The sequence below is a fragment of the Acomys russatus genome, chromosome 3 (genome assembly GCF_903995435.1).
Source record: "Acomys russatus chromosome 3, mAcoRus1.1, whole genome shotgun sequence".
NCBI lineage: Eukaryota > Metazoa > Chordata > Mammalia > Rodentia > Muridae > Acomys > Acomys russatus.
In genome coordinates this window covers 37,585,898-37,608,416 of record NC_067139.1, presented here as the reverse complement: position 1 = coordinate 37,608,416, position 22,519 = coordinate 37,585,898, and the positions used below count along the sequence as shown (strand labels likewise).

Genomic DNA, 22,519 nt, shown 5'->3' with positions numbered 1-22,519 from the left:
AGACCAAAACTGTAAACACCCCAATCCACCAACTGATGAAAATAAAATTAACTCATCCACACAAGGTATATAAATACTATTAGCACTAAAAAGACTTGAGTAAGAGAGAAATTTTTAAAAAAACAAAATAAACAGCCCTAGTTTTTGTTACTCCCAGAGTAATTCCAAAAAAATTTAAGACATTGCAATCCCAGAAATAATCACAATAAAAAGGGTAAAAAGAACCCTTTCACTTTCTCAGAAACTGCCCCTTACCAGACCAATGCAGCTCAGATCCAATGGCCTCTTCTCTTTGTAAGGTAGAGATAAAGGAGGCCTGGAGGATGGGGTGGAATATGACTCAATATAAAACAAAGGAGAAGAAAGTTTTTCCACAAAATAATTCCAAGAAAACACTTATCCATGAATAACCTGATAAAAAATTCAAAATAAGTGTTTAAGAAACTCAATTATCTACATGGTAACACAATTAAAAATGAAAAGGAATCAGTGCATGAATAAAATTAAAATATTATTACAAGGAAAACTCAAAAACAACAAAACCCTGCAGCTTAAGAACAGACCTGAAATGAAATCTACTAGAGAAATTCAACAGAAAATGTGATCAAGTAGGAGAAAAAGAAGATGAGCAAATAATAGAGTCCCAAGGCCTGGTGCCCAGCTCTGACAAGACTGCTTACTTTAGCATATATTAGGCCCAGGGTTTCAATGCCCAGCACCCTACCACATCCTATGCCTTAGTTTCTTGTCCTGGTTGTTTAAGAAAACACCTCAACAAAAATAACTTAAGAGAAAGAGCTCCAAAACAGCTTAGCTTACAGTTGAAGGCAGCAGGAGTTGAAGCATAGTCAGTCAGAAGAGAGTAGTGTGAATGCATGCAGCTAGGGCTCAGCTTGCTTTCTTCACTTTGACAGCCCAGGTTCCCAGAGTCCTCCCACACCAATTAAAGTAATCAGGAAAATCCCTCACAGGAACACCCAGAAGCCAATCTCCCAGGTGAATCAGGTCTTGTCAAGTTTACAAAACCAATCACTGCAACAGGCATAGTGGCCCACGCCTTTAATCCAAGCACTTGGGAGGCAGAGGCAGGTGGATCACTGTGAGTTCGAGAGTCTAGGACAGCCAGGCTACACACAGAAACCCTGTCTAGAAAACCCAAGCAAAAAAACTAACCACTGCACCCTTCCAAAAAAAAAGGTAATTAAAAAATTATGCAAAGAAACATGGGAAAAAAGGACAGAAAGCTTGCTTAAAGACTTCCTAAATCTGAGGAAGAAGAGGACAGGGAAACTGAAGTTTAAAAGACTCCGAAAGGCTGGGAGTTGCCTAGCACATATAAAGGTCTTGAGTATGACACTCAGAAATATAAGGGACAGAAGCTCAAACTGTGACACATCACAATTTTTGAAAATCACCAAGAAAAGCAACTCTTAAAAGACGTTTAAGATTTCTTAAATCTTTCATACCAGAAGAACTAGAAGAATACATTCAAGCTGGGCATGGTGGTGAACACCTTTATTTTCAACACTTTAATCACCAGGGCAGAGGCAGATGGATCTCAGTGAGTTTGAGGCCAATCTGGTCTACAAATCCAGTGTGTGTGTTGGTGGGGTACATTCAAAGGGCTGAAAGAAAAAACTGCAAGCCAGTATTATATCCACCAAAACTGCCTTTCAAAACTAAAGGAGAAACTGACTTTTCCAGACAGACAAAAGTTGAGGTAGTTCATTATCTAAAAACAGAACTAGACAGCAACAAGAGAGTATATAAAAATTAAATTTTCTGGCCACAATAAATATTTATATATTGAATACTATAGGGTTATAAGAATAGAGAAGGGGCCGGGCGTGGTGGCGCACGCCTTTAATTCCAGCACTCAGGAGGCAGAGGCAGGCAGATCGCTGTGAGTTCGAGGCCAGCCTGATCTACAAAGTGAGACCAGGATGGCCAAGGCTACACAGAGAAACCCTGTCTCGAAAAACAAAAACAAAAACAAAAACAAACAAACAAAAGAATAGAGAAGAATTCTGGTAAAGAATTTAGCAGATTAAAGTGTGTGTGTGTGTGTGTGTGTGTGTGTGTGTGTGTTGTTTTTTTTTTTTTTTAAACTAACCCAGCCACATCATATGGTTCCTAGCCCAGGGGAGCAGAGACAGCAGGAACTTTGCACACTCAAAGCAAGCTAGCTCTAGGAGTTCCAGTGCAGTCAGGACTTAATAGTGAGATCCTATAAGAAAATAAGAGTTCTAGGTAGGCCTGGTTTGTATAGTTAATTCCACGACAAGCAAGGCTACAGAGTGGGCTATAAAGTAAAATAAAAATAATCACATTTTTAAATAAATGCAAATAGTAAACAAAAGATAGCAGGTATCAAACAAAATATGCTTTGTCAAAAACTCCCACAAGAGAAAAAAAAAATGACAATACAGAATGACAAAATAAGCTTAACAGAAAGTTAGCATCATAGTGCTCAAATACATGAAACAAACATTGACAGAATTGAAGAAAAAAGACATTTACAGTTATACAAAGAAATTTTAATGGCACTTTACAACAATGGAAAAGACAGTCAAATATGGTGGTTCCTTCCTACAATCCCAGATCTTAGGGAGTTCAGATAGTAAGATCACCTGAACTCAGAGGCCCCCTGAGTTTCATACTGAGCTCCAGGGTAACTTACTAGAACATTAGACTCTGTATCAAAAACAACACAGGCATGCTGACTAACACCTATAATCCTAGCACTGTGTCAGAAACAGGTGAAGAGCAGCCTAGGCTCTGTATGAGGCAAGTGATTCCCAGGCCAACCTGGACAACAGAGTGAGAACACGTCTTAAGTGAGGGTGGGGACACCAGCGAGATGGCTCAGTGGGTAAAGGCACCTGCCATCAAACCTGATATGACATAAGGCAAGACTCAACTCACAAGCATATGCTGACACACACAAATAAATAGAACAATTACCCAAAAAGTGCAAGACAATAATTAGACTTAAATTCTGCAGGTTACGGGACAGAACACACACACACTTACACACGCACTTACACTAACACTGAACAGCAGCAGAAAATACATTCTTAAGTCTACACAGAACAGTGCCCCAAAATACATCATGCTCACTCAGTATGTCAAAAGATATTTATGAAGAATAAAAATATATTATTGTTACCAGTCACCATGGAAAAGAAAGCAGAAATTCATGACACTACAAATTCAGAAAATTAGCCAGGCAGTGGTGACACATGCGCCTTTAATCCCAGCACTTGGGAGGCAGAGGCAGGTGGATCTCTGTGAGTTCAAAGCCAGCCTGGTCTACAAAGTGAGTCCAGGACCGTCAAGGCTACACAGAGAAACCCTGTCTCGAAAAACTAAAAAAAAAAAAAATACAGAAAATTTTATACACATATGGTAATAAAACTGTATTCTGGAATACTTAAAAAAAACAAACCCACAAATATGTATGTATGTATGTGTGTATGTATGTATGTATATGTATATAAAAGAAATTGTAAGAAAAACTAAAAATATGTTGAGAATTCGAAATACTACAGACTGAAACTTAAGATATTCAGCAAAAGTAGTACTAAGAAAGATTTTTACAAATTTACCTATATTTTATGTGCATTGGTGTTTTGCCCATATGTATGTCTATGAGTGTCAGATCTGACAGTTGTGAGCCACCATGTGGGTGCTGGGATTTGAACCTGGGTCCTCTGGAAGAGCAGCTAAGCCATCTCTCCAGCCCCGAGAAAGATATTTATATCCGTAAATACCTATGGGTTTTGTTTATTTGTTTTAAAGCCAGGCGCACTGGTGCTGGAGAGATAACTCAGCAGTTAAGAGTGGTATGTACGTACGTACACACACACACACACACACACACACACACACACACACACACAACTTTTAAAACTTTTAATCTTAAAAAGGGGGCAAAGCGGGCGTCAGGTTTAGTGACCTACATCCTCAATAACCCCAGGACTCAGAATGTACAGGCAAGAGGGAATGTCTATCTGCAAGTCAAAAGACAGCATAGCAAGTTCCAGGACAGCAGAAGATAGGAGGAAAAATTTTTTTTTGTTTTCGTTTTTGAGACAGGATTTCTCTGTGTCACCCTAATTGTCCTGAACTAGCTTTGTAGACCAGGCTCATCTCAAACTCACAAACTGCCTTTGCCTGAGATTAAAGGCATGTGCTAACACACCCTGCTTTAAGATATGAAAATTTAATCCAAAATTAGAAGAAGAAGAAAAAATCCTTCAGAAGTATGTAAAACTGAGGAGAAAATACAGGGCTGGAGATGGAGAGATGGCTCAGAGTTTAGAGCACTGGTTGCTCTTTCAAAGGTCTTGAGTTCAATTTCCAACAACCACATGATGACTCATAACCGTCTATAATGAGATTTGGTGCCCTCTTCTGGCCTGCTGGCATTCATGCAGGCAGAATAATGTATAAATAATAAATAAACCCAAGCTTGGTGAAGCAAACCTTTAATCCCAGCACTTGAGGAAGCAGATTGCTCTGAGTTCGAGGCCAGCCTGGTCTACAAAGCACATCCAGGACAGCCAAGTAACAGAGAAACCCTGCCTGGACAAACCAAATAATAGATACATAATCTTTTAAAAAAAAGAAACAACAACAAAAATCAGAAGCTAGGAATGTACATCAGCTAATGGCTTGTCAATAACAAGGCCTTAGACTAGATCTCAAATGTCAAAAATGAAAAGTACTTTTAAGTGCCAAGTGGAAGGTTTTTTTTTTATATATTCAATTTTTTAAAATTATTTATTTTTGAGATTACAATTACCGATTTTCCAGCATATAAGATGATCCCTAACTTTAACTCTTCCAGTTAAAATATAGAGTTTGGAATATACTTGCCATATAAGACTACCCCTCTTCCAAAATACTCCCTGTGCAACAGACTCGGGCTACAAACTCTGTATTTTAACTGGAAATGTTAAAGTTAAGGGTTGTTTTATACGCCGGAAAATTCAGTACATCATTCCTCGCCCCAGCCCTCGCATATACCCTACCATGCTTTCTTTTAAATTCAAGGCCTCTTTGTTCATTAACTGCTGTTTTATATTCAATTTTTAATTAAATTATAAGACACACACACACACACAAGGTACAAGCATCTGAGTGCAAATGAGATTATATTCCCTGGAGTTGAAGTTCCAAGTGGTTATGATCTGCTTCACAAGTGTGTTAGGTAGGAGCCTAACTTGGGTCCTGTGCAAAACAGTATGCACTCTCACTGCTGAGCCATACCTCTAGGCCCTCAGACTGAAAATATATACATATTACGAGCTCTTGGCAACATTAAGAAAACAAGGACTTAAATCATAAAGATATTATAGCTGAGAATATTAAGAACTATACACCAAGCTAGTGTGGTAGTGGTGGTGCATACCTTTAATCCCAGCACTCGGGAGGCAGAGGCAGGCGGACTGATTGAGTTCCAGTCCAGCCTGGTCTACCAACTGATTCCAGGGCAGCCAAGACTGCACAAAGAAACCCCTGTATTGAAAAACAAAACAAAACAACAAAAAAAGAATTTGAAGCTCAGCGTGGTGGCACACGCCTTTAATCCCAGCACTTGGGTGGCAGGGCAGAGGCAGGCAGATCCCTGTGAGTTCAAGGCCAGCCTGGTCTACAAAGCAAGTCTAGGACAGCCAAGATAACAGAGAAACCCTGTCTCAAAAATCAAAACAAAACAAAAACAAACTAAAAAGAATTATACACCAACAAATTAGACAATCCAGAAGCACTGAATAAATTCTTTGAAATAGTCAATCCAACAAGACTGAATGAATGAAATGAATTAGAAAGAAGAAAGAAATACAAAGCTAACCTCATGCCAGTACAAGGCAAAGGCAGCCTGTCTGCAGAGCTAGTTCTGGACAGCCAAGGCTACACAGAGAAACTGAAAAATGAGGGAGAAAAAATTTAAACAGACATAATGAATAAAAAGATTGGATAATCTAAAACCTTTCCAGAGCTGAAGAGATGACTCAGCAGTTAAAAGCATGCACTGCTCTTCCAAAGGATCCAAGTTCAGTTCCCAGCACCCAGGCCAGGTGGCTCACACTGACCTAAACTCTACTTCCAGGGGATCCAACACCTCTATTGAAACCTGCAATCATGTGCATACACCCACACGCTGAGACATAACTGAAAATAATAAACATAAAATGTAGAACAAGACCTAAACCCATGTTCACTGGGCATCAACCAGGTGGTTCAACATTCTCAAACTTTCAAAGCTGGGCGTGTTAATTTGTATCCAGAATCCAAGCAATCAGGAAGATGAGTCAAGATGATCAATAGAGTATCATTTCCTCAACAAATGATTTTAGGAGAACTATATATTCACATCAAAAAAAATCAGGGCCTTTGCTTTCTACCATACCAAAATCAAACAAACAAACAAACAAACAACAACAACAACAACAAAAAAAAACCCAGGTACTAGATCTGAAACAAAGAGCTCCTAAGACACAGAGAAGAATGTTGTCACACTGGGCATTAGCTTCTTGGCTATGACATCTAACAGAAAAGTTATCAAGAGCAAAACCAGTAAAAAAAAATCATTACATGAGACTTTAAACTTCTCAAAAACAAATAAAGGTTAGCTGGGCGTGGTGGTGTTCCCTTAATCCCAGTAGTAAGATCTCTTGAGTTTGAGGCAGCCTAGACTACATACCAAGTTTCAGGACTGCCAGAACTACACCGTCTCAAAACAAACAAAACAAAAAACAACAACAACAAAAAACAAAAGATACAATCGAGAAAAAAGGTAGCCCATGGAATAGGATTTCTTAGCATGTGTCTATCTACATAAAATTGTAGATCCTTCTTAAATTGTGATCAAGAAAAAGTCAAGTCTTATATTCTAAGTACACGAATGACTACACTCAAAATTTTAGGCCTACAACCTGTCAACTACCTCTTGAATGCCAAAATATTAGCCAACTTTATAAGGTAAGAAACTGGAAAGGGGGAAAAACTCCTAGGACTTAGGAAAAGGAGCTTCTGATCAAGATAAACAGGTGAGACGTGTGACTGAGCAGCAGAGCGCTGACTAGCACGCCAGATGTCTTCAACCCAATCCTCCAAACAAACAAAGCAAAAAAATCTGGAAATGCAGGCACCCAGCCTCAAATTTCAGTCTTCTAAATAAAACTGTTTCTTACTCAAGTGCTAACTCCATCCTCCAAGTTTGTAACACATTTTCCATTACAACAAACAGGCCCAGGGACTTGAGAAGAGCACCTGACAGAAAGCAACATTATCAATAAATTCTCTTATCACTTTCTACCAGATACAGTCCTTACCTGGCTCAGGGAGCTTAATCTGTGGTGTCAAACTGGGAATTCCTGTCTCCTTTTCCACATCACCCACGCTGACACTGGATTTATCACAAATGGTCATCCGTGGCCCAACTGAATCCGATTGGCTGACATGGTTGGGATCCGCTGAAGAGTCCTCAAGTATACTTGTAGGAGGAGCTCTTTGTTCTAAGAAATCATCCTGCCCCTTTGGCACAGTGTCACCAGGAAGCAAGACTCCAAAGGTACCCTCAGAGTTTTCTTTCTCCCTAAATCTGTTAGTGCGTTTTCCAGGCTTAGGGCGCCTTTGGTTTAATCGCTGCCAGCGCTTTTTAGGCACCACCTGATTAACAACATGAGGCTCATCATTCTCACTGTTCATTTCAGGGCCCAGCTCTGGGCCTTTTCTGTTCTCAAAAGAAGGTTCTTTTTCAAGAATCTTATCAGAGTCACATTGTTTAACCTTGCTATCAAAAAGGACATCACAAAAATGGGTGTCTTCATTTCTTAAATGGCCCATTTGTTGAAGAGGCTCCTCTTGTGGAAGATCTTCTGCCCCATCCCTTGATGGGCCATTCACTGAGCCTCCACTTTCTTTGTCTCCCAGGTGGTTAGCTGCAAGGGTCACAGCTGGAAGGCGGTGGTTCAACTTTCTCTTTCGCTCTGTCTTTAAGGCTTTTGGGTTTCCTGGGGGTTTTGCTATCTTGGCTGAAATAGTTTCTCTCAATTTGGATGATGGCTTTGCTCGACCACAGTTACGCCTTGGAATACAGTTTGAACGACTTTTACCACAAGCAGGGGGTTCTCTTTTGTCAGCAGCTAAGCTGGGGAGGGAAGAAGACAGTTCTCCAGACAATGCAGAGTCACCCCCACTAGGACTAGGGCGGACAGAGTCCTTAGTGCTGTCTCCAGGTTTTTCAGAATTGTGTGTGGAACCTAACACCAAAACCTTAGATGTTCCTACAGGGCTACCAGAAGAACAGTCCCCACGGTCTGGAGTACGGTAGGAAGCCAGATTTTGAGCAGTCATTAACCGCTGCTCCTTTGTCTTACTATCATGCATATCTTTGAGCATCATTAGCAATGTACTAAATTTGTAATCTGGTTCAATGGGTATATGATTCTGACTAGAAGCAGAAGAAAATAGTAATGGCTTTGATGACTTTGATGTTCCAGAGTCACTGACATCCTCACTCAACGATCTGTAAGAGAGTTCCTTCAATTCTGACAAAACATGCTTTACCACTGCTGTTTCTATATCACTTGAATCTCTGGTTTTCTCATGCATATTGCTCAGTAGTTTTAGCCCCTCTGCTTTCCCACTTTTGGATATGCTGGCCAAAGGAGAGCCATTGGTATCAGCAGAACAGCATTTCAAGCTGGGGTCCTCATCTGTAGCTGCTGGTTCTGCAACAGCTGGGCTCTCTTTATGCTTACCTTTCATGCTTCGGAACTTGGGCTGTCTGTATTTCAAAGGTAACAGAGGTTGGTTTGTAGCCTCACCTTTTGTCACTGAGTTTTCACTACAAACACCTGGCGGTGCACAGAATTTTGTAGTGAGATCATCATGTCTAAATTCTGGTTGGGATTTGGGAAGAGGACTACAGATTTTAAGATCAGAAAGATTGACCTGAGACATCTCAGCAGTTCTGGGCTCAGCTCTCTTGTTAGAATCCACCAAGTGGTCTATATGTGAATTAGTAATGAGGGATTTCTGTTTCTCTTTTACCCTGTTTGTGGCATGATATCTAGAATACTTTGTTTCATTTTCATGCATGGATAAAGCATCCTCTGTTCTATCAAAGGCATCTGTAATTTCAAGGACAGTGTTAACAAATTCTGAGTTGTTTTCTACAGGATCCAGATCACTGCTCCCATCATCAGAAGTGGTACATACACTAACAGAATCACTTCGCTTTTCCTCATCACCAGCTTCTATATAGCAGAGTTGTACTTTTGAGCTGCATACTGGGCCTGGTTGGAGTTTCTTTTTCTCTCCAGAATGTTTGGGGAGTAAAGTACTCTCAGACAAACCCGATAAAGAATCACAATTTGAAGTCTCAAAATCTGTCTTAGCAGTGTTCTGTCCACATGAAGAAAAGAGGAAACCTCCCGGTGCAGTACTAGGTCCTGATAGACTGCTCGCTATCCTGGAAAGTTCATTAGAAGCCTGTTTATCAGACACACCCCCAGAGATAAAATCTAAGCCAAGATTCTCTGGAATTTTCCCCCTCTGCTCCTCTTTGTGTGCTTCAAATGGCATGAGGCCCTTTTTCACACTAGTCCTTTTTATTATATTATCAGAGCTCTTTCTAACTTGAGACTTGGCACAGGGCTTTTCTTTTTCATCTGCAGAATGGTCAGAATCAAAAGCCAAAGACTTCAAGCAGCCATTAAGCAACAGGTCATGTTCTGATTCAGGATCATTTGTACAGTCCTCAAACGGCATATCTTCCTCACTGTCCATCTTGATTGAACTAGCAACACATTTTTGGTTCTTAGATCCTTTTGGAAGATCGTATTGCTCAGCAAGACCAACACTGGCTTCCCATTTACTCAAAATTTTCTGAGGAACCTTAAATTAAAAGGAAAATAAGAATACAGTTTATTAAAAAGAAAGAAAAGCAGGGAGATAATAAGTACCTCAAACCAGAAGCAACCTAAAATCTTGTTGTTCTATTTTATTTTATTTTACTGTTTTCAAGACAGGATCTCACGAAGCAGCCCTGGCTGGACTGGAACTCACTATGTAGGTAGACCAGGCTGGGCTCAAATTCACAAAAATCCACCTGCCTCTGCCTCCCAAATACTAGGGTCAAAGATGTCCACTACTACTCCTGGCTAATTTTGCAATTCTTACTGAAAGTTCTCTTTCTGAAGCTGGGTAGTGGTGCAGCCCCATCCCCATCCCCCAAAAGAAACCATTTCTGTTGTTGAGATAGAACTTTATGTATACACAACCATGTTTACCTTTTCAATGCCTTTCTATGCCACTGCCCAATATTAGCATCTGGATTTATCACAACTGGCCTACCAAAGAATCCCCCACACTACTGTTATTAATGTAAATATCATGCTGAGTGTGGTGATGCAGCCCTTTAATCTTAGCAGCTGGGAGGCAGATCCCTCAGCTCAAGGCCAACCTGGTCTACAGATCTAGTTCTAGGACAGCCAAGGCCACAAAGAGAAACTCTTGGAAAACCATAAATAAATAAATTACATATAGCTAAAGGAATTAGTCTCTCATAAAAATCCCCACACTTTTGACATTTATCAGCCAAACCAAGTGGGCTATTAGCTTCAATTAAAAGTAGTAAAATTACATTAAAAAACATTTTATAGACAAGATTTCTCTGTAGCTTTGGCTGTTCTTAGACCAGGTTGCCCTCAAACTCAGAGATCCTCCTGCCTTTGCCTCCCTGAGAGCTGAGATTACAGGTGTGTGCCACTACACCTGGCTGTAAAATTACATTTCTATAGAAAGATCCATTTCTAAAGACTCAACCCTCCATATATTAACACCTTAGAATTAAAAAAATTTTTTTCTCCTAACATAACAAAGGGCACACATGCAAAGGAAGGAAGGAAGGAAGGAAGGAGGGAAGGAGGGAGGGAAGGAGGGAGGGAGGGAGGGAGGGAGGGAGGGAGGGAGGGAGCACCAAAGGAAAAGAGCATGGAAAAACACGACAAGAAGAATGAGTGGGTCAGGTGCCCCACAGGACCTGAAATCTGAAGTTTCAGGTATTACTAGGGCATTTAACTAACCAAAGCTCTTTTATACATGCTAAGTCTAATCTGGAGTATACCAAGTTATCTTCAGAGCATACTGACTTAATCCAGAGACACAAAAACAAAATGGGTACACAAAATGCATATGGTCATCTCTAAATTTGTCATGGATTCGGACTCTGCAGCCTCTGCTTTCTAGGTGCTGGAACTGCAAGTGTAAACCAACAAACCCACCCAGCGCAAAGGACTCTTTCTTACTCAACTTACTATAAAAGCCAGGCAAGGCAGTTGTACTGGCTGGTTTTGTGTGACAACTTGACACAAGCTAGAGTCACCAGAGAAGAAGGAGCCTGAATTGAGGAAATGCCTCCATGAGTTCCAACTGTAAGGCATTTTCTCAATTAGTGTTCAATGGTGGAGGACCCAGCCCTGTAGGTGGTGTTATCCTTTGGTCCTGGGTTCTTTAAGAAAGCAGTTTGAGTCGGGCGTGGTAGCGCATGCCTTTAATCCCAGCACTTGGGAGGCAGAAGCAGATGGATCTCTGGGAGTTCGAGGCCAGCCTGGTCTACAAAGTGAGTCCAGGACAGCCAAGGCTACACAGAGAGACCCTGTCTCAAAAAACCAAAAAGAAAAAAGAAAGCAGTTTGAGCAAACCATAGAGAGCAAGTCAGTAAGCAACACACACACACACACACACACACACACACACACACACACACACACACACACACACCCTCCCTCCCTCCCTCCCTCCCTCCCTCCCTCCCTCCCTCCCTCCCTCCCTCCCTCCCTCGGCATGGCCTCTGCATCAGCTCCTGCCTCCAGGATCCTGCCCTGATGTCCTTCAGTGGTGAACAGTGCTGTGGAAATGTGAGCCAAATAAACCTTTTCCTCCCAACTTGCTTTTTGGTCATGATGCACGGTGTTTTGTCACAGCAGTAGAAACCCTAATTAAGACAAGTTGGTACCAGCTCAAAGGGGCCCTGCTGTGCAGACCTCACCATGTTTGGGAGGACTGTGGAAGGACTTTGGAACTCTGGGCTTGAAGAGCCACTGAGTGTTAAGAGCGCAGTGGAATGTTCTGTAGGAGCTTGGAAGATAAAGAAATGCAGAAGATGGAGGCCTAACTTATGAAACTTCACACAGAAATGTAAAGACTCTATCAGGGTCGTTTGCTATTTTGAATTAAGTCTGTCATTCTGGTCAGCTGGGACTGAAGAGTCAGCCATGACTAACAAGCAGTCAGCACCATTGAAGTGAAACCTTTGAGTTACTGGGACAATTGATGCTGGCCAGTTAGAGCTAAGAAATTAGTGATGGTTAAGAAGAGACCAGCATCACTGAGGTAAAATCTTCTGGGAAGTATTTCCTGAGACCACAGATAAGTTGTGTTCCAGACACAGCCAAGGTTGTACCCTCATGCTGGCAGCCAGAGTTTATAATGTGTAAGAGTCACCCAGGTGGTACTGGTTTTGAAGGCATGAAGAGGTTATGGAGAGCAGCTGACACTTAGCACTGTAAGTAGCCAGGAGAGGCCATTGGTGAAGGTGCAGCCTCCGTGGCAGCTGAAGGGCCAGGACTGAAGGAGTCAGGCAAAGAAGTTGAGATCTGGCACAACGAAGAACCCTTTGAGAGGCTATTGTTGAAAGTGCAGCCCAGTTGCAGAAAACCCCAGCATTTTGGAAAAGCCAGTACCATGTGATGAACACCAAGAACAACGGCAGTGGATGGAGGACAAGCTGCATGTGTTTCAGAGGGGCGCAGCCGGAGGACTGGCCCAAGCCCTTTGAAGGAGTCCAGAAGGTTGTGAGTGAGTCCCATACATTGGACAGTTGGAATTTTGTTTTGTTGTGATTTGATTGTGACTATGCCCTGATTTTTCCCTCTTAAAGTAAGATAGTATTTGGTTTATTTTTTACTTTATTGGAGCATACAATTGAGAGACTTTGAATTTTTAAATACTTTGGATTAAAATAAAAAAATACTTTGGATTTTTAAAAAATTGGCTACTTTAAAGGGACTGAAATTTTAATGTCTGAATTTGTAAAAACTGTGGGACTTTCAAAGTTATTTATGTTTTAGTGTCAGATCTTGGGGATAAATAAGAGTTAGCCAGGCAGTGATGGTGCACACCTTTAATCCCCAGCACTCGGGAGGCAGAGGCAGGCAGATCTATGTGAGTTTGAGGCTAGTGTGGTCTATAAAGTGAGTCTAGGGCAACCAGGGCTACAGAGAAAACCTGTCTCAAAAAACCAAAAGAAAGAAAAGAAGGGTTGTGGCTTAATAGGGATGTTTGTGTGTCAGGTTGACAAGGGATTAGTTGTACTGGCTGGTTTTGGGACAACTTCACACAAACTAGCCATCAGAGAGAAAAGAGCCTGAGTTGAGGAAATGCCTCCATTGAGAGCAAGCTGTAAGGCATTTTCTCAATTAGTGATCAATGAAGGAGGGCCCAGCCCATTGTGAGTGGTGGCATCCCTAGGCTGGTAGTCCTAGCTTCTATAAGAAAGCAGGCTGAACAAGCCATGTGAAGCAAGCCAGTAAGCAGCACCATCCATGGCTTCTGCACCAGCTCCTGCCTCCAGGGTCCTGCCCTGTTTGAGTTCCTGTCATTGACTCCTTCAATTATAAAGAGTGCTGTGAAAGTGTAAGCCAAAGAAACCCGTTCCTCCCCTGCCTGCTTTTGGCCGTGATGTCATCACAGCAAGTATTGCACACCTGTAGTCCCAGCTACTCAGGAAGCTGAGGAAGAAGGATCTGAGCCCAGGAGTTGAGGTTAGTTGGGGCAAAACACCAGGAGCCCATCAAACTAATCAAGTAACTCAACAGATTGTGAAATCCAGGGACAAAGAATAACAATTACAAGAATTAGTGGGAAAGGAAAATAAGGAATTATGGTTAAGGGCACAGCCCCAGCATTACAAAATGAAAATAAGGACTGATAACATAGCTCATCAATAAGGTACTTTCCTAATATGCCTGAGGCCCTGGATTCAATGCCCAACACGGGGTGGCGGGACATGAATGGATTGACACCAGAGACAGAGAGATACACAGAGAAAAAAAAGAATGAATGACAAGTTTGTTAGTTGTATTTTAACAAAAGATCAAGATTAGACTGGGCTACATAGCAAGACCTTGTCTCAAATATTCACATATGCACACAGTTTTTCACAAAACAAACTTTTTTTCTAAGCAAACTGTAAATAGAGCATCAAGCAAAAGTAACAAACAAGACGGGCATAGTGTCACACGCCTTTAATCCCAGCACTTGGGAGGCAGAGGCAGGTGGATCACCGTGAGTTTGAGACCAGCCTGGTCTACAAATCGAGTCCAGGACGGCCAAGGCTGCACAGAGAGACCCTGTCTTGGAAAAAAAAAAAAGCAAAAGTAACAAATGTTGAATTCCCAGCATCATATAAATGAAGGGTGATGGTGTACTCCTATAATCCCAGCACAAGTGGATCTGTGAGTCTGAGGTCAGCCTGGTCTACAGAGTAATTCCCAGGACAGTCAGGGATATACAGGAAAAGTCTTATCTCGAAAAACAAAACAAAAAACAACCAAAGAAGACTGTTCATTCCATAATAGTGTCCATTACTTCTCTTTGGCAATTTAGAGGTAGGCAGAGTCACTCCTCAAAAAACTCAGTATATTGGGCTAGAGAGATAGCTTAGAGGTTAAGAGCACTGATTGCTCTTCCGGAGGTCCTGAGTTCAATTCCCAGTAACCACATGGTGGCTCATAACCATCAATAGTGTGATATGATGCCCTCTTCTGGCCTGCAAGTGTATATGCAGGCAGAGGGCTGTTTACAAAATCAATACTGCTGTTTCTTCCATTTCTTCCATAAGGCAACCTACAAGAAGATAATTTTTGAGCGATTCTTCTGTTTATATATTGTCTTTACCTTATGCCTATATCCTTTTTCTTTCTGTTTCCCTCTTTTCCTAAGGACAGGTAGTTCTTCAAATTGATGCCTGCCTTCAAACATAACAATTGCTTTTCCGGCCACCCAGGCTTTTTCAGAAGGGTCTCCAAAGGCCTCCACGTAGTACTCTCGATAGGGCCTCCTATTGGCAACTAGATAAGAAAACAAAGTGTCATTACTTCAAAAAGGATGAGTACTTACCATTGAGGTAACAGCCAAACCTCTAATTGCCTAGGAGCCTCTGGGCCACTAATTGTTCAGCAGGTGAAGACACTTGGCACCAAACCTACAACCTGAATTCAACTTGAGTTTAGTCTCCAGAAAACACATAATGAAAGGAGAGCATTGAGTCCTGCCAGCTGTTAGAGCACTTGCTGATTATGTAAGAGGTCAAAAGCATATATGCTCAAAACCATGCTGGGTAGCAAAAGACACAGCTCAGCTGTTGGTGATTCTTGGTGGTCCACAGGACCCAATGCCACTCCTAGCACCCAGATCACAATCTGCTCTATCTCCAGCTTCCGGAGACCCACCTGTCCTCTGTGAGCACCCTCAGACACACAGTAAAAGGGTTTCTAAGGGGCTAGAGATAGCTCAGCAGTTAAAGGCATGTATAGCTCTTGCAGTTCAGGGGTCCACCTGTCCTCTGTGAGCACCCTCAAACACACAGTAAAAGGGTTTCTAAGGGCTAGAGATAGCTCAGCAGTTAAAAGCATGTATAGCTCTTGCAGTTCAGTTCCCAGTACCCAAGTCCAGGGGGTTACAACTGCCTACAACTCGAGCTCTGAGGAACCCACTGGTCTGACCTTCATAAGCCTGTGCATTCACTGCCCACAGGCACATAGTGAACATACATCTTTAAAAAAGGAAACAGAGCCGGGCGTGGTGGCGCCACCTTTAATCCCAGCACTTGAGAGGCAAAGGGTGGATCACTGTGAGTTCAAGGCCAGACAGAAAAACTATGTCTCAAAAAAAAAAAAAGGGGGGGGGGGAGGACAAGACCCACAAATTGTCCTATTGACACACTCTCTTCTCTTTCCCTTTGTCTCTCTCGCTGTCTTTCTCTCTCTGTTTTTCAAGACAGAATTTTTCTGTGTATCCTTGGCTGCCCTGCAGTCGCTCTGTAGACCATGCTGCCCTTAAAATTACAGTCCCTCTGCCTTGGCCTTAAAAGTGCTAGAATTACAAGACTAGGCATCTCTTAAAGAAGCACACAGCACCAGCATCCACATCTAGCACTAACTCACAACTTCTATAGAGAGAATTATGATTAAAATCATTCAAACTATATATCCAAAGATCCAGCTGAAACAGGCATATGGAGAGGTGGGAGTGGCATAATGCCTCTAATACCACAATTCTAAAGCCCTAGGCAGAAGGACTCAAAGCCAGACTGGACTATAAAGAGAGTTTCAGGTCAGCCTGAGTTGTATTTGGAGAGTTTATCTAAAACTAAGTCAAGGGCTAGGTATGCACCTTAATTCCAGTACTTGGGACACAGAGGTAAGCAGATCTCTGTAAGTTTAAGGCCAAGCTGATCTACAGATCTACAGAGTTGTTGATCTACAGGCTGATCTACAGAGTTCTAGGTTAGTCAAGGCTACATAGTGAAGCCTGTCTCAAAGAGGGAGGCGGGGAGTGGAACACACACACACACAACACACACACACACACACACACACACACACACACACACACACACACACAGAATCTACCTAAACCAGGGTTAGTGATACTTGCCTAATCCAGAGGTGGAGACAGGTGGTTTCAGAAGTAAAGGTTATCCTTAACTACACAGTAATTTTTGAAGTCAGTCTTGGCTACAGAATATTGTCTCAAAAACAAGAGATGGCTCGGAAGTTAAGAGCACATATTGCTCCTACAGGAGACCAGCGTTCGGTTCCCGGCATCTATTTTACACCTGTATTTCTAGTTGCAGGACTCTACCTTACCCTACCCTCTGGCCCCAGCAGTGCTGGTGGTACAGAGCATATCATAGTGCCTGGGTTTTCTCTGGGTGCTGAGAACTGAACCTTAGTCCTCCTGCTTTGAAAGGCAAACACTTTACTGACTGAGCCATCCCTGAGGCCCCAAAAGTTGTGTTTTCTAACATCATTTGAAATACTTAACCTGGGGGGGGGGCACACTGTATTTTTGTATATTGTACTATATACACTGTAGTTTTTATATTCATATCAAGTAAGAATTGTCACAAATCTGTAACTGCTAAATCTAAATGTATAGTTTTCCATTTCACTGTACTTGAATTTTCTACAGATTGGAAAAATTTCAAAGTTAAAGGAAAGAACTGCACTGCTATGAAGACGGGCTGCCAAGATAGCTCAAGCAGGTAAAGGAACATGTGGTCAAGCCTGACAGCCTGAATTCAATCTCTAAGAAAGGAGGTAAGGAGAAAGACATGACGCCTCCGTCTCTCATGGGCTACTGAACAATGGCAACAGCAAAAGAAAATGAACAGTAAGCACACTCAGGATAAACAAAGTCATTACTACAAAGAAGGCTTTGTGGGGTTTTTCTATTTGGCTTGGTTTTCAAAACTGGGCTTCATTGTGTAGTCTTGGTTGTCCTGGATTTGCTTTGTAGACCAGGAGGGCCTCAAACTCACAGAGATCCACCTACCTCTGCCTCCCTAAGTGTCAGTAAAGTTTTTTTTTAATGCAACTTATTATAGCTTGTCATAATAAACTACAAAGAAAAAAAAAACTGAAAATATTGGGGCTGGAGAGATAGCTCAGAGGTTAAGAGCACTCACTGCTCCTCCAGAGGTCCTGAGTTCAATTCCCAGCAATCACATGGGGCTCACAACCATCTATAATGTGATCTGATGCCCTCTTCTGGCCTGCAGGCAGAGAACTGTATACATATAAATAAATAAATCTTTAAAAAAAAAAAAAAACCCTGAAGGGCTGGAGAGATGGCTCAGAGGTTAAGAGTACTGACTGCTCTTCTGGAGGTCATGAGTTCAATTCCCAGCAACCACATGGTGGCTCACAACCATCTATAACATGCTATGATGCCCTGTTCTGGCCTGCAGATATACATGCAGGCAGAACGTTGTATACAAAATAATAAATAAATCTTTAAAAAAAAACAACAAAACCTGAAAACACTTAAAGAGGGAAAAACATGAACTAACTAACCATAAGCTTATTTCTCGAAAGTGCATTGAGTTCCCAGAAAGCATGATTTAAAGAATTTTAACTTCTTATACCTACCCCCAACCCATGGTAGCTTTTTATTTAATGATTTATGTATATAGTGTTCTGCCTGCAGACCAGAAGAGGACACTAGATCTCATTACAGATGGTATGAGCCACCACGTGGTTGCTGGGAATTGAACTTAGGACTTTTGGGAGAACAACCTGTACTCTTAACCTCTGAGCCACATCTCCAGACCCCCTTGGTATCTTTCTGCCAATAAGCATGCTTGCTCTTGATTCTGATCAGAACTTTTTGTATTTTTGTTGGTTTGTTTGAGGTAGGATCTCAGGTACCCGAGACCGTTCTCAAACTCTAGGTAATCAGGGATGGCCCTGAACTTCTGATCCTTGCCTCCTACCTAATTATAGACTTGTGCTACCATATGCCATTTATTTGGTGCTGAGGATTATACTGAGGGCTTTATTCAGGCATGAACTCTACTAAGCTGAGCTACGACTGGCCCCTAGAGTGAATTTATTAGAAATTAGAGAATATTTTATTATTTTCTGTAATCAAACACAGATAAAAACATATAGCTTTAATTATCCCTATATACATGGAAAATAATTAAGTTTAACATTTCTAGACCAATATAACTGCTAATTTCTGTGTCACAACAACATATCACTTAAAGTGAACTTTTATTTATTTATTTTTGTTTGGTTTTGTTTTTATTTTTGGGTTTTTCGAGACAGGGTTTCTCTGTGTAACTTTGGCTGTCCTGGACTTGCTGTATAGACCAGGCTGGCCTTGAACTCACAGAGATATATGCCTGCCTCTGCCTCCCAAGTGCTGGGATTAAAGGCCGGCTTAGAGTTACTTTTATAACCATGTGTCAGGCCAGCCCTTATGGCTCTTCAATGACAGCACATTCACCCTAGAGCAGTGCACACGACTTTCATCAACACTACAGGCACTGCATAACATGCTGCCTTTCACACCCCAGGAGCAAAACACAGGCATGGTACTTTCTGTTCCTAGAGCAATTACATCCCTCTAGTTAATTCTAATATAACCTTCCAAGGCTTAGAAAAATAGCTTCATTGTACTTATCTACTAGTATGTGCAAGGTCTCAGGATAAGTTCCTAAAACCACCAAAAAACTAACCAAAAAAAAAAAAAAAAAAAAGCATTAGGCTGGAGAGATGGCTCAGTAGTTAAGAACACTTGCTACCATATCAGAGGACGCAGGTTCAATTACAAGCACAGTGACCAACATGCATTTGTAATTCCAATTTCATAGTGGCCATGATGCAAAGACATACAAACAGGTAAAACACTCGTATATATAAAATAAAATAAAAACCCTGAAGGCTGGAGAGATGGCTCAGAAGTTAAGAGAACTTGTTGGTTTTGAAAAGGACCCAGGTTTGGTTCCCAGCACCTATAGAGGCTCACAACTATCTAAACTCCAGTCCCAGGAAATCTGACACCTCTTCTGAAAATGAATAAATAAATAAAAAGAGTCTTTCAAAAAAAAATTGAAAAAAGCAAGCACTAGAGGGCTAGAGATGTGGCTCAGTGGCTAAGCGCACTGACTGCTCTTCCAGAGGACCCAGGTTCAATTCCTTCAATTCCCAGCACCCACCTTACAGGCCAACCTAGACTACAGAGCATGTTCCAGATCAGCAAGGGGGGGAAAAAAGCACCTAGGCACACACTTTTAATCCCAGCACTCAGGAGGCAGAGTCAGGTGGACCTGAGTTTGAACCTGGTCTACAAAGTGAGAACAGCCAGGACTGCAACACAGAAAAACCTATCTTAAAACAAAAAGGAAAAAACCAAAACTATATAGGGAGAGTTCCAACCTGTTGAGGTAGCTCAGCCATTAGGAACACTTGCTGTTCTTTCAGAGGACATGGAGGCTTAAAACCAGCCAGAACTCTAGTTCCCAGGGATCCAATGCCTCCTTCTGCCTTCCACTGGCACTGAGTATGCATATGGTACACATATATACAGGCAGGCAAAACAACAACAACAACAAAAAACAAAAAACAAAAAAAACAACAAACTACTAATGGAGCTCATTGGTAGAGTGCCTGGCTACAGAGCACAAAATCCCAGGCTATACATAATACCACATAAGCTGGGTGGCACACACCTGTAATCCCAGCACATGGTAGATGGAGGAAGATTAGGTGCTCATACAGTTCAAGGCCAGGCTGGGATACCTGAAACCCCATCTCCAAAAAAATAAGGGGGGCTGTGAAGGGCCTGGGGACATGAATTAATTGATAAAGCTAAACTACTGTTTCCAATCCCCATCGTAGAACTGAGAATTTTTATTTAAAACAGTCTCACAGTGCAGCTGTCCTCAAGTCCATGATTCTTCTCCCGCCATCTTTCAAACCATGAGATTACAGGCAAGTACCAGCGTGCCTGGTCTAACTACTTTTCTTTCTTTTATTTTTTTGTTTGTTTTTCGAGACAGGGTTGCTCTGTGTAACCTTGGCTGTCCTGAACTCACTTTGTAGACCAACCTGGCCTCAAACTTAAAAAGATCTTCCTGCCTCTGCCTCCCTAGTGCTGGGATTACAGACATGTGCCACGGTGTCAGGCTGTCCGGACTACTTTTCAATCTCAGAGTAAGACATACTTAAAAAGATGAAAGCTTTTAACAATTTCCAAAATTTCCAAAGAAAACAATGGATTACTGCTAAGTAACAAAAATCCTAAGACATACTAAAAGCAGCTGAAGCTTATGATTCCACATTGTATTTTATAAGAAATAATCAACCTAAGTTATTACCTTTCATTTTTGAGTGCGTATTAATCAATGGATCAGAACAAATCCTGCAGGGCCACCATGGGCGTCTCTTGAATTTTGCCCAAATGAGATCTCCAACTTCATATTTCAGTGGTGTAGACTTTTTCTTCGGTTGACACTTTAGACAGACAAAACATTGGGAATCAGAATAAATAAAAGTCAGGGCATTATCATTCAATCAGAATTCTAAAAAGCCAATGCCTAAAAAACACAAAATGAAAACCCAGCTGGGGTCAGCTAGATGGCTCAGTGGGTAAAAGCACCTGCCACTAAGTCTGACAACCTGAGCTTGATTCCAAGACTCATATTCTGTGGAGAACAAACTCCCATGTGTTAGCCTCCGACCTCCACATCAGCACTGTGGCAAACAGCACCCACTCACATCCATAATATTTTTTAAAAAATAGGTGGCAACTCAGCTAATAAATGATAAAATAAGCACAAATTCCCTTGACTCAACTGTGCATACTACACCTTTTAGAATAATTTCCCAATTGTTTTACGTTCTCATTAATAGTTATAATGAAAAAATATCCTAAAACTACACAGGATATAGTGGCACAAACCTTTAGCTCTAGCACTTGGGAAGAAGAGGCAAGCACAAATCTCTGAGAGTTCAAGGCGCTGGTCTACATAGTGAGTTCCAGATAGCCAGGACTACATAGTGAGACCCTATCTCAACCGAAACAAAAACAACAACAACAACAACAAATCAACCCTGGAAGTACAAGCCATACTCTACTCATGCCAATATACCCCCCACCTGAGATTTTCCCTTGATATACAAGGAAGATTTACAAATATTGCACAGTACAATAGGAACAACATTCAAATAGAAGACGGTATAAGTATAAATGAAACTCTTAAGAATTGTTCAACATAGAAGCTCAGGCTGAATCTTTTCTCCAAAAATGTGCCTCAGCCTAGTCTACAGAGCGATTCCAGGACAGCCAGGGCTTCGCACTGAGAAATCCTGTCTCCAAAAAACAAAACAAAAATAATAATATGCATGATTGATCTTCTAACTGCCACCATTCCAGCTCTCAGGTCCGTGTCTCTAAATAGCACAAATTAAATAGCACCAAATTCCTGCTTTCAGAGGAAAAAATTTGTGTTTTACAAGCCTGAGCTTTCAATCTTGTACATACCAAAAAAAAAAAAAAAGAAAAAAAAGTGCAAACATACTAAGGTATTTAGCAGAGGCCAAAATAAGATACAAGAACAAAGGAGACACAAAACAGTATCATTTTGCTCTAAGGGCCATGTCTTCAAAGGTGTTTAGAGAGAGAGTTCCTCCATCAGACTAAATTTTCCTTCCTAAATGCCTGAAACTTAGCATTCAAGTGGTCAAAAAAGAGTATAATGAATAAATTCATTGAAATAATTCAGCTATTAAAGGATGAGGCTCATTACAATATGTAAATTATTTTTCAACCATAAGATTGCTTCGACTTAGGGCTAAGAGAAGGCCTGATTAAGTGTAAGGACGATCTTTCAGGACTGTGTTTCATTGCAAGTGTGCACGCTCATGCACGT

The 22,519-nt window shown here is 41.4% G+C and overlaps 1 protein-coding gene across 7 annotated transcripts in view; it reads right to left on the bottom strand.

Moving 5' to 3' along the window:
- The window catches only part of Nsd1 (nuclear receptor binding SET domain protein 1), a 119,589-nt gene that overhangs the window by 71,895 nt on the left and 25,175 nt on the right, over nucleotides 1–22,519 (bottom strand). For all 7 annotated transcript variants that reach the window (XM_051171913.1, XM_051171931.1, XM_051171903.1 and 4 more), the window contains exons 4-6: nucleotides 20,966–21,101; nucleotides 14,974–15,146; nucleotides 7,341–9,909 (exon numbers count right to left, since the gene is read on the bottom strand). In XM_051171913.1, the coding sequence (XP_051027870.1) occupies nucleotides 7,341–9,909; nucleotides 14,974–15,146; nucleotides 20,966–21,101 (2,878 nt within the window). The remainder of the gene's footprint in view (nucleotides 1–7,340; nucleotides 9,910–14,973; nucleotides 15,147–20,965; nucleotides 21,102–22,519) is intronic.